At 41.1% G+C, this 13,122-nt stretch overlaps 1 protein-coding gene across 1 annotated transcript in view; it reads right to left on the reverse strand.

The window, feature by feature from the left end:
- The window catches only part of LOC137655775 (E3 ubiquitin-protein ligase RNF123-like), a 233,307-nt gene that overhangs the window by 50,821 nt on the left and 169,364 nt on the right, over positions 1-13,122 (reverse strand). The window contains exons 16-17 of the mRNA XM_068389912.1: positions 3,937-4,104; positions 561-678 (exon numbers count right to left, since the gene is read on the reverse strand). Of these exons, the coding sequence (XP_068246013.1) occupies positions 561-678; positions 3,937-4,104 (286 nt within the window). The remainder of the gene's footprint in view (positions 1-560; positions 679-3,936; positions 4,105-13,122) is intronic.

The raw sequence follows: 13,122 nt of genomic DNA on the forward strand, positions 1-13,122 counted from the left end.
TGTGCAAAAATAATGTAGGGTAATGTTTATTAAAAATATTGATAATACACTAAACTTAGCGACTATTTTTTAACCTCATAATCTAAGCACATCATCTAATCTTGTAATAGCTAGGCAGCTATTCACCTTAAAAACAATCACTTCCCTATGACAGAAACCTTATTAATTGACATTTCTTTTAGTATTTACCTATGTATGATTTGAATATACAAAATGCATATTTTTTTTTACTTAGTGCCTTCGAAATTCTAATACAGTAATTGACAAATCATTTGTGCATTTAATTATATTTACATAAGATTTGCTTTAGTTTTTTGTTATTTCTTGCTAATTCTAAATTTCTGAACATATGTTCCTCAATATGAATAAACTAGATTTACTTTGAAAATTCATTATTTCATTGCTTGCGAGTCAAATGGCTAATATCAACTAAGTGTGAATTTTTCAAACTTAAAATGAAACCAAATCACCTCTCTCTTAATCAATTTTACTTATTACTTGCAAATCAGCCAATGAAACACGCAAGAACATGCATAACTTATTAATCAAATTCAACTCACCAGGAACCTTTTCAGGAGGCTCAGTGAAATACAATCGTAGAGCATTACACATTTCTGTTAAGCTTTCCACATAAAAATCAGGCACAAATCCAAAGAGTTCTCCTTCCTTTGAGGCTTCCTGTAACAAAACCACATATCAAATTTAAATAAAATATTTAAAATAACAACCTAAACACTAGTATGGTGTTTTGCATTATAATACAATTTCACCATAATGTTACCCAAAATATTTCTTCTTGCAACTTGAGGTCTATAAAAACAGATAAATCTATTAAAGTGCAAGAATAGCATAAGGTAATATTCTAAAACTAGTTTATTACAGTAAAAGATAAAGCACCAAGGTACAATATTGAAATAATTTTGTATATTTTAAAACAATGATGTAAGTTGGATATGATATACATGATAATATTAAATTCCACATATGAAATTATCAAAAATATGCCCACACACAAATTTCGATTTTCAATAACTCATAAGTGCAACAGAAGCTATTCCAAACTATTTCTTGGATAACATTTAGAGATCTTTTCCTTAGGCTTGTCCTCTGAACCACAAAGATTTCTACTTTTTCAACAGTCTTGTTTTTCAATATCTTGAAAGAAACATGGAGCTTACATGTTAAACTTTCAGATCAAAGGGATTTTACTACTGTTAAGAAATGGAGCTACATGCATATAATTAACTGAAGCGAATAGCAAAATCTCAAAGATAGGAAACCATGCAGTAGATTATTCTTAGACAAATACTTCAACTATAGATGTTTATATCGTATCCATAGGAGCAATATGCATTAAAGCCTGGGTTACTAAGTTGAGGCAATTTCCTCAGAACAGAGAAATGAAAGGCGCAGGACATAGCTTCAAGGTTTGCTCCAGGAAGAAACACCAGGGTCCATAACAGTTTGGTAAGAATATGCATGTTTTTCTTTTGAATAGAAACTACAATGCATTCTTTTGACTAATTTTATGCATGGCAAGAACTTGAATATTGACAGATCTGTTTTCACCAAAGGATTTCAACACTAAGTTTCAGAGAATACATTTGTGAGAATGAATAATGGTGCTCTTTCCTATTTCAATGTTTTCATTATAAGGAAATTAGGAAGATAAACTTTGTTGCCTTGTCAGAATCATCAAACTATTTAAGTAAGATTAATACATCTATGTGATGATATTACAAACTAAGGCATCCTTGGAAAATAATTCCAGGCTTTCCTTACCCAAGAGAAATATTAGGAGGCAAGAGATTAGAATTCCACCCCATTCTGATTCATACAAGATTATATGAGGACACAGAATTTTGATCAATGCCAAAGCAGCATAAGTTGCATTATTTTACCTTAAAATCAAAACTCTTGTGGTCTCGGCAGTCAAAAAGACAACGGGATGTTACACCGTAATAAAGGCACTTGAAGGTGCCAACTGCAGGTTGTAAACCTTTGTCTCTGATAAACTGTACACAGATGTTCATATCCTTAGATGTGGTGTCATAAGGCAATAGTGAGACAGTTGGTTCCCTCTTCAGGTAATGCTCTTAACTGGATTTTCTGTCTTCAACATCTTATCCTTGCATTTTTAGGTACTGCACATTAATCCCTCTCTCACCCGTCGTTCTTTAGAACTCGTCCTTAACTGACATGCCTCAGGTGATAGCATACTTACTTCAGACAGTCCATCATAACTGATGAAGGGATTTGATGTTCCCCAATAGATATTAATAATGATCATCAGAATAGCTTATCCTGCCAAACAACCAACCATTGAAGTGTTCATTTATTGACATGAAAGAGCTGTCCAAATTATGAGATAGTGGGCATAATCAGAGAATATGATTGATGGTCTGGGTATTTTCTCCACATTTGTAAGCCTGGTCAGTATTAACGCCCTGTTTAACCAGATTGTCGCCTGTGCTGGCTGCTCTAGCTCTGTTGAGCGGACGCTAATCATGTCTGGGAAGTAGTGCCCCATCACCATTTTCTTCAGCGGGGTCTTACACTGTGCTGTTGGGATGAGAGTCCCTCCACAGTGGCAAAGTTCTTCCTCGACTTAAAGTCTACTTAGAACTGGCACATAAGGCTATAAAGAGTTTCATTAAGTTCAAGAGTTGTTTTCTCTTTTCAATTTTTGTTGCTGTATGATGATCAGATGGATGGATGTGGTGAGAAGGGATATGAGTGGGTGGGACTGAGAGAAGATGATGGAAGGAACAGAAATAGAGGGAGAAAGTTGACTAGTGACCAATTCTGCTATACAGTGGAACTAACAAGATAGAAAGAAGCAGATGAAGACAAATATAGTCTTATGAGGTTTCCAATGTGGTACTGCTGGTCTGGATTTGCATGCTTGCTATGTGTTGGATATGTTTGAAGGGGACATGAGACCTCGGGAACTTCTCGCCTGGCATGTTGCTCCTACTTCTTTGGAGTAAGATGTGCTGTGGTATGGTACCCTGCTCCTAGGAGTAACTGCACTGTTAGTACACATTTTTTACCATAGGGTCACTAACAAGGGTTTCAGGGTTGGTTGGTGGAATTATAATGCAGTTCTTTAAGAATGAGTTAGCTTGGTCATTGTACTTCTACCAAGGGACACTAGGTCTTCTGCAGGTATTTCTTAGTTGTCCATATAAAGATATTTAGACGTAGCTCAACAGGCCTGTGGATCATGTATCCGAGGCATAGCAATTGAGATTTGTTGCCCCTAACTTACATTCCTATGCATTCCGCTCAGTTCAGAATTTCTGAGTAGAATCTAATTTTTCCTGGCAAGGGCTAGAATTTTCATTAACGGGATTTTTGGAACATTTCAAGCTGCTTGAGATAATACTGATTTATGGTCAAGGTCTCTGCAATTCAGAGCAGATGAGAGATGCATAATGCTACACATACTTTAACGTTGGTGTTTAGTCTTTGAACGCTTTCCTCCTCCTTAGCTTGCCAACTGTATATGAAATTTGTTTGTTTTCTAAATTCACTATCATAAAATAAATCTTAGCGGTAGAGACAACAATACTACTAACAACCTAGATACGTGACTCCTCTTATTATACATTTGATAATAATCATGAAAATCAAAATTAACAACTCACATTACTACATACTCTTATGAGTCTCCTATTAAAGATAAAAGGGAAACAGGAACAAAATCAATCTAGTTTGACCATAAACTATCAAGACATCAAAATGAACAGATAACAAGATAAGAGCAAATATAGGTGCTTTAAAAGGCCCTAATCACAGACTGCAGTGTAGTGCACAAAGCGTACTGTAAGTAGCAACCCTCAAGGAATATATACATGAGGGAATACACCAGTTATTAGGCTGTGTACAAATAAAACTGCTTTACATTATACAGAATTAGTCTATCACACTTACCTTCAGAGTAGTTAGAACAACTTTCATCAAGGATATTAAATGTGTATGTTTTGTATGCGAGTGAACAGCAGCTACTACCCATGCTTGCTGTCTTGCTTGCTCTTTCAATTTATCTATAAATACCATCCTTGATCCCTGCAACTCCTCCAGTAGACTTTGATGTAGATTCTGCAAAAAAAAATCAAGTAACATTCATCAAGTTTTCTGAGTGGTGGTATGATGAGGAATCATTAAAAAATATAATTCATGAAATGCCTTTACAAAATAAAGAATTACTAGTAAGAATATTTACTCAATACTTGGAGACCTACATGGAAAATAGTATTGACACCACTTAACAGTAATACAGTATTCTTTTTGGAGTATTCTATGACATATTTAAGAAGTATAATGATGCTTGAATTGGAAATTTTCATGGTTACCGTATATCTATAATTTTTGGGCTCACCAATATCGCCCTGATGGAAGGTTCCTTTAGGCAGCTTTCTAAGGGATATTTAGCTACAGTGATACTCCCAGAGAATTGACCATAGGTCTCCAGAATTCTAACTCCTGGCATGAGTATCCTTTAAAAAATTCATAAGGATATCCCATAATATCAGGGGACGTATTTCTTGATACGACACATGGCAATCTTCACCCCGAATAGAGTTTTCTCTCAGAGGGGGAAGAGTGGCGAAAATAAAGGGGAGCCGTCATCAAGATTACCCGGTGGATCCCCTTCCTGCGCTACTACAGGGCCTCGCATGGCAACTCATTCCTTTTATAGTAGCCAATTAAGCATGGTGTATCTCCCAATCGCTCTCGGTGTTTTGTTACTATTCCTGGATTATTATCATGCATTCTCCAGCATCTTCATCCTCTGGAAAGTTGAGTATTTAATCTTTCCTGTGTATAATTTTTAACTCCCTTCTAACAGTTAAATTAGCATAATTTAAATGTGTTTAGCGGAGCACAGCCATCACCGGAGGTGGCCATTTTGGACGCTGTCGTACGCCATAAATGCTTTATTTAGTTAGTAGTACGACATTCCCAGTATTTAGCTTTAATGAATTATAGCTATTTAGGCAAAATATACTCGTGAAGATCAGATCATGCATGTAATATTTCCTCTTCTGTGAAACGTTTCGATCGTATACGATAAGGTCTCGGTGACATAGTGTAGCAGAGATTCCGACTCGAGTTAGGCTAGCCTAATGCGTTTTAGTATACAGTGATGCCTCAGGATACGAAATTAATCCGTTCAGGATGCGGTTTCGTATCCTGAGTCGTGTTTTACATGTAAATAGCCTAATCCGTTCCAAGCCTTATAAAAAGTCACCCTTTCTTTCATAAACATGCTAAACTGTAGTAATAAACATGCAATGTAGCCATTTCTATCATTCAATAATTAACACAACCGTTAAAAACAGCCTAATCCATACCAGAAACCACTATGAGATTATTCAATAATATAGTTATAGCCAAGTTATCCCCCCCCCAACCCCAAAGAAAACGGTCCGTTTTCTTTACTACTGTATAAAAGTTACGGTACTGTATGTACGTAAAGCATTTAGATCAGTGAAGGTGTATTGTTACCTGTACGTACACCTAAATTAATGATTGATACCTGTACACTCTGAAAAAAAGGTTACAGTTAATTAGTGTAACAAAAAAGTTGAAACTTACCTTTTGATTGAGACGATGTCCGATAGCGAAGTCGCGGCAGAGGAGGATGGCATAAGGCAGAAAACGTAACAAGTGACAGACTACGTACAGTAATTTACACACTTAACACATTAACACTTAAACTTTACGAAATAAAAAAATGGAAGAAATAATTAACACTTAACATTACGTATGGAAAACTATAAAATGAGAGAAAAAATTACTTTAACACTTAACGGTAACATAAAACTTAAAATTGAATTTTTTTTTTTTTTGCTCTTTTATAACTTTACGTTTTCCTTATTTTCTAAATCTCTTCTACTTCTTCATCACTTTCTTTTTTCTGTTTCTTTTCTTTACTTTCACCTTCTAATTCTTCATCCCTTCCTCTTTTCTGTTTCTTTTCTTCACTTTCACCTTCGTCTTGACCTACTAATACCGCTGGCCTCTTTAATAAGAAACTATCCATTGAAGCTTGTTTCTGCCTACTTTTCAACACATTTCTAAAATGCATTAGGCAAACGTAATATAATACACTACGTAACAAGTGACAGACTACGTACAGTAATTTACACACTTAACACATTAACACTTAAACTTTACGAAATAAAAAAAATGGAAGAAATAATTAACACTTAACATTACGTATGGAAAACTATAAAATGAAAGAAAAAATTACTTTAACACTTAACGGTAACATAAAACTTAAAATTGAATTTTTTTTTTTTTTGCTTTTTTATAACTTTATGTTTTTCTTATTTTCTAAATCTCTTCTACTTCTTCATCACTTTTTTTTTTCTGTTTCTTTTCTTTACTTTCACCTTCTAATTCTTCATCCCTTCCTCTTTTCTGTTTCTTTTCTTCACTTTCACCTTCGTCTTGGCCTACTAATACCGCTGGCCTCTTTAATAAGAAACTATCCATTGAAGCTTGTTTCTGCCTACTTTTCAACACATTTCTAAAATGCGTTAGGCAAACGTAATATAATACACTACGTAACGTTATATACAGTCTATGTATAGTAAACACTAATACAGTACAATGCACAGTAACGAATGAACAAGCGAAAGCACACAATGTCTGTTAACAATACCGCAGTCGGAACGAAAAGAGAGAGAGAGAGATGAACGCCCGTGCGTAGGCAAGCTGGGATAGTTGCCGACCAATAGGAAAGCAGGATCTTATGGCGTCAGCTAGCATCTGAGTAGGGAGATAACCAATGGGTGAGCGGGAGGCTGTGAGTGAGTCTACCCAAGTTCAAAGTCAGGCGGCGCGCGCTTTTTAAAATTACTCTCGGCAAAGAGTTGGGATCTCGTAAGGTTTTCGTATCCTGAAATTTAATCCGTATCCTGGGGCATAAAAATCTTCGAATCACTTTTCGCATCCTGAATTTTTCGTAAGCAGAAACTTTCGTATCCAGAGGTATCACTGTACTTTAGTAACGTTGTCCCCGTTTATCCTCTTGTATCATTTTATCAATTCAGTTGGAGATAGCATATCTCCTAGAATTACTAATATAATTCGATACTCGTCTCTTTTAGAGATTTAATGATAAAACCTTCCTTCCCTCTGAGTGCTGCCATTAGGCGGCAACCCTATCTTGGTCTTGCCATAGAGTAGAGTACTCCGGCTTGACTGGGATAGTGTTTCTGTCTTCCCTCTTTGACGGTGAGTATCCCGGCTTTGAATTACAACAGTTAGAGTATTCAGTCTTGTTGTCGGCAACTCTGCCGATGGGGGAATAGTCATTCCCCTGCTGGTTTCACAGTTGCCGGCATAAGAAGCCCGGCTTCCCTAGTCCACAACCGAAAGTGGTAGTACAGTTGCCACCACCTTCTCCCTTGCAGTCTAGAAGACATGTCTCATATCCGGCAATGTCTTAGGCTGAGGAATCGTTATTCTTCTGCCACCCAAGACGGCGCCGGCATAGAAAACTATGTTTCCTTGTTTTGCTGTCGACAGCAAAATATAAGACCCTTTCCCTTCCCCTTCTGTATAGCCGTCACTACATCTATGGCCGGTATCCTACAATCTCCCCGCTTGCAGGGTGGGTTACAATGCCGGCCGGGCCCATACAAGGTGGCTTGATTGCCGCTTCGACCTTCCCCTAACGGAAGCAACACTCCGGGAAAGGTTGTGCCGGTCATGACGGCTGCCGGTGGGAGACCCTATACAACTTTGGGTATTCTTCAGTCCTCTCTTGGACTGCCATCCACAAACCCTGGAACCAGCAGAGCAGCCGGCAACAGATATTGTGGCTGGATGGAAGCTAAAATTAATGCATTCTTTACCCTTCCATTTGAATCCTCATTCCAGAAAGAGGGCAGTAGAGGCAGTAGTCCCTACAACCCTAATTATTGTACTAAACTATAATACGGTAGCCCTTCTCCATGCATTCTCTCTCTGTCGGCTAGTGCCGTCAGGCACTAGCCTAGCCGGTAGCATGCCGGTAACACTACAGTATAAGACTATACAGTGGCCAGTAATTCTGCAGTATAGAAAATACAGCTGTTAGAAAACTATAGTATATAATATATAGTAGTAAGTTTTCCAACATATTCAGTGTATCCTTTCACAGTCCATTGTTGAGACCGCTAAATAATGTTGAAGTGAAGTATTCCTTCAATATCCTGAAGAGCCATAGGTCATCAGAACATAATTTCTTTACCCTACATTATTAATATTCCAATTGTGGAAGGGTTAGTGCTAGTATACACTAACTTCAGCTCTATATTCTAGAGCTCTTCCACCCGAGATTTCCCTGAAAAGGAAATTTCTAATATTAATATTGAGGGAGGTCACAGCAATTGCCTGGACAGGAAACACAGATATGTGTCTTTCCTATTTCCTTTCTAGCTTACTATCCTAAGCTATAATGATAATAGCAAGTGCTATTTGTAATTCATGAAATTAATTTATCAATGTGATAAATTACCCCATACTCATTTCACCTTTTTCTTTCCTTACAGGAGTCCAAGGTGAAGTGTGCAGTGACGTACTGCAACCACAAGAGTAAGAACTTTTGTGGTCACAACATGTGCCGGTCTCATGGCCCCTGCTCCATCGCAACTAAAACACTGAGATACTGGGATCCCAAGGATTGCAACGTCTGCTCGGCCTTGATGACCGAGGGTTTCGGCGATCCTAAGACGTCGGAGTCGAGAGATACTGCGAGGGAAACCCTTTGGAAATGGGTACGAGGGTTCCAGAATAACTCTCCGAGATCATACCTACCAAGCAACACCATCAGAAGCCTGCTCTTCCCTAAGGCGACAGCTGATGCAGTCGTGCCTCAAGCACGATCTGGGCCTCCTTGCGTACAACATGCAATAGAGACCGACATCAATGAGGCTCTACAAGGCATGGACATCCATCAGGAGAGGATGTCAGAAGTGTCCTCGGACACCGAAAAGGGTCTCCTTCAAGAAGAGGTGGCCCAACCACCTGAGGAGGAAGAAGATCTCGAGTCGACAGAAGCGGAGGACCCTCTTCTGTCTGTGGCGGCATTTCAGCCTGTGCCGTCATCTTCTTTGGCTCCAACCCTTCAACCAGACCCGCTGTTCCCCACGGGCCAAGCGATTATGGCCCAGATCCAGCAGTTAGTCGATACTCTACGCAAGGAAAACGTATATATGAGGAAGGAATTCAGGGAAGCAAGCCATGTAGTTGCTTCTCATGGATCCTACAAGCGGCCCAGAGTGTCTCACCTGCCACTATGCTCCGAAACCAATCCCTGGATGTATGCAGAGTTTATGCCCATGATGAATGGGAAACTCTACATCTCGAAGAAGATGGGTGCCATCCCACTTGACGATATCCAATTCTGGTCAAACCTTTCGGCTTACCCGGAATGTTTCTTCCGGCTGGAGAGTGAGCCGGCATCTAAGGAAGAGACGGAACCCAAGGAGGTCATGGATTTTGACCACGACAAGGCACAGGCTCTCTTGACGAGTAGCCTGAAGGCGGCAGGCTATACAAATTCTAAAGTTTCTGCGTTGAGCAAGAAGCATCCTACTTTCCTTGCTCCTTCATCCAGAGCTTTCCCCTTCACATTGAAAGCTCTCCACAGTGTGCTTAAGGCAGTTGATGCAGGCAAACCATGTCCTACGCTAGAGGAGTGTAGGCTATTGTCTCTGGCCTTGCCCACGGACGAGAAGGATTGGAATGAGGTCCACCTAACCTTCTCAGTAGCAAAGATTGACGCAGACATTGCAGGACAGCAGTTCAACGAGAACCTCCCAAAGCTGTCAGACTTTCTCCTGAGAAGAGAACAGGAGACAAAAGAAAGACTAGCTGCCTCTCTGTCCCTCCAGAACTGCATGGAGATGTATACAGGCATTGCAAGCTCCCCAGACATGTATATAGTCCTAGCCAAGATGCACATGGCTACTCTGGTCGAGGACTTGTACAGTTTTGTGAAGGCCAGGAGGGCCTGCAGAGAGTTTGCGTTTGCCAATGCAATGGTCAAACACGAGCCCAGGAAGTTGATCACCTCCTGTATCTGGGGCAAGGATCTCTTCCCAAAGAAAACAGTCTAAGAGGTAGTCGCTAAAGCTGCCACGGAGAATAGGAACCTTTTCCAAAAGTGGGGCATCTCTTCCAAGAGAAAATCTTCCCCTGAGGCTGGTCCCCAACCTAAGAGGAAGACGAGGAAGATGAAGAAGCCAAGACTGCCTCCTCGACCTGTACAACATCCTATGGTCACCATGACCACGGTGCGGCAAATGGTGGCTCAGCCACAAACCACTTTCCCGGTGGTGCCTCAAGAAACCTATCAGGAGGTAGAGGAGGATGTGGTCAGGGTGGCAAATCCTCTGGATCATCCAAGCAATGAGATGCTCCAGGTAGGAGGAAGACTTCTCCACTTTTGGGATCGTTGGACCTTCAATCCCTGGGCCCACAGCCTAATCAAGAATGGACTAGGATGGAAATGGAACAAATCTCCACCTTCACTTCCTCAATTCTTCCAACACTCCACCCACTTATTGGATGAATATACCTTAGAACTCTTGAACAAAAAGGTTATAAGGAAAGCAAAGTCCATCAAATTCCAGGGAAGGCTGTTTTGTGTTCTCAAGAAGGACTCGGACAAACTCAGAGTCATTCTAGACTTGTCTCCACTCAACAAGTTAGAGAACAAGTTCCGGATGTTAACTCTACAACACATGAGGACCCTGTTACCGAAAGGGGCATACAGTCTCAATAGACCTGGCAGATGCTTACTGGCACCTTCCAGTCAGCCGCCCCCTCTCTTCCTACCTAGGATTCAAGCTAGGGAAGACAAGTTCCGGATGTTAACTCTACAACACATGAGGACCCTGTTACCGAAAGGGGCATACAGTCTCAATAGACCTGGCAGATGCTTACTGGCACCTTCCAGTCAGCCGCCCCCTCTCTTCCTACCTAGGATTCAAGCTAGGGAAGACAAAGTATGTCTTCAGAGCCATGCCCTTCGGACTAAACATAGCCCCAAGGATCTTCACAGAACTTGCGAACGCAGTCGTACAACAGCTACGCTTAGAAGGCGTTCAGGTAGCTGCATACCTGGACGACTGGCTGGTGTGGGCAGCATCCAAGACTGCTTGTCTGCAAGCAGCCACAAAGGTGATCCAGTTCCTGGAACATCTGAGCTTCAAGATTAACTTCAAGAAGTCTCGCCTCTCTCCAGCTCAAGAGTTTCAATGGTTGGGAATCCATTGGAACTTGTAGTCACACCACCTCTCCATTCCACTAAAGAAGAGGAGAGAGATCGCGGGTTCTGTCGAGAGACTACTGAAATCCAACAAGATTTCAAGACGCCAGCAGGAAAGAGTACTAGGCTCTCTCCAATTCGCAGCAGTAACAGACCCAGTGGTAAGAGCACAGCTGAAAGATGCGTCAGGAGTCTGGAGAAGATACGCATCAAACGCTCGAAGAGATCAACAGAGACCGACACCGACCTTACTGCAATCGCTTCTGAGGCCGTAGTTGAAGGTCAAGAGCCTAGCAAGGACTATTCCCTTACAACCACCTCAACCGTCAGTAGTCATCCACACGGATGCCTCAATGAAAGGATGGGGAGGTCATTCCCATCAAAGGAAAGCTCAAGGGACCTGGTCATCCCTGTTCAAGACCTTTCACATCAACATTCTGGAGGCCATGGCAATCCTCACAGATCAGCCCACATCAAGCTGGTCTTGGACAGCGAAGTGATAGTGAGATGTCTGAACCGACAAGGCTCGAGATCCCCCTACATCAATCACGTGATGTTGACCATCTTTCGCTTGGCAAGTAAGAAAAGATGGCATTTATCATCAGTTCACCTACAAGGGTTCCGCAATGTGACGCCGGACGCTCTAACCAGGCGAAAGCCAATAGAGTCAGAATGGTCCCTAGACGCAGACTCATTCTCCTTCATCTTGGAAAAAGTCCCAGAACTGCAGATCGACCTCTTCGCAACAAGCGACAACAAGAAACTACCTCGATACGTAGCCCCATACGAGGACCCTCGGGCAAAAGCAATGGATGCCATGTCCCTCGATTGGAACAGATGGAGCATATCTATCTGTTCCCGCCAACAAATCTCCTGCTGAAGGTCCTCAACAAGCTGAGATCCTTCAAGGGGACAGCAGTAGTGGCAGCCCCCAAGTGGCCCAAGAGCAATTGGTTCCCTTTGGTGATAGAACTAAGGCTGAGGCTGTTTCCTCTACCGAACCCAGTTCCATCCCAACTGGTTCAGAAGTCAACTGTCTACGCTTTATCACTGAGAACCCAAAACCTTCATCTCATGATTCTCTCGCCTTAGCAGTCAAAAAAAGGTTTGGGATCTCGAAAGACAGCATCGACTTTATAGAAGAATACAGTACAAGTCAAAATCAACCAGAAGACAATACGAATCATCTTGGAAGAAGTGGGTCTCTTTTGTTAAAGCAAGAAAGCCGACAGAAATCTCGATAGACTTCAGCCTGTCCTTCTTCATCCACCTTCACGAACAAGGCTTGGCTTCCAGCACAATAACTACGTGTAAGTCAGCTTTAACTAGACCTCTTCTATACGCCTTCCAGGTGGACCTGTCAAACGAAATCTTCAACAAGATTCCGAAGGCATGCGCTAGACTTAAACCAGCAGCCCCTCCGAAGCCCATTTCATGGTCTTTGGACAAAGTCTTTCACTATGCTTTGAACTTGAACAATGAAGATTGTTCCCTAAAGGATCTAACACAGAAAGTTATATTTTTGTTCGCTATAGCCTCAGGGGCTAGAGTTAGTGAAATAGTAGCCATTGTGGAGTCCTTGGAGAATCTGCCCTCTGAAGGAAGATGTCTATGTCCAGTAGTGTCTCTAAGGTCTATCTTCGAAGAACTTCAGACTTCAAGGGAGGACAGCTCTTCATAGGCGAAACCTCAGGATCAAACTTATCCCTGAAACAACTGAGGGCGAAGCTCACCTACTTTATTCACAGAGCGGATCCTGACAGTACACCAGCAGGTCATGATCCGAGAAAAATTGCTTCCTCGCTGAACTTTTTTCAGTATATGGACTTTGATAGACTCCGCTCATA

This window comes from Palaemon carinicauda, chromosome 16, assembly GCF_036898095.1.
Source record: "Palaemon carinicauda isolate YSFRI2023 chromosome 16, ASM3689809v2, whole genome shotgun sequence".
NCBI classification, from domain to species: domain Eukaryota; kingdom Metazoa; phylum Arthropoda; class Malacostraca; order Decapoda; family Palaemonidae; genus Palaemon; species Palaemon carinicauda.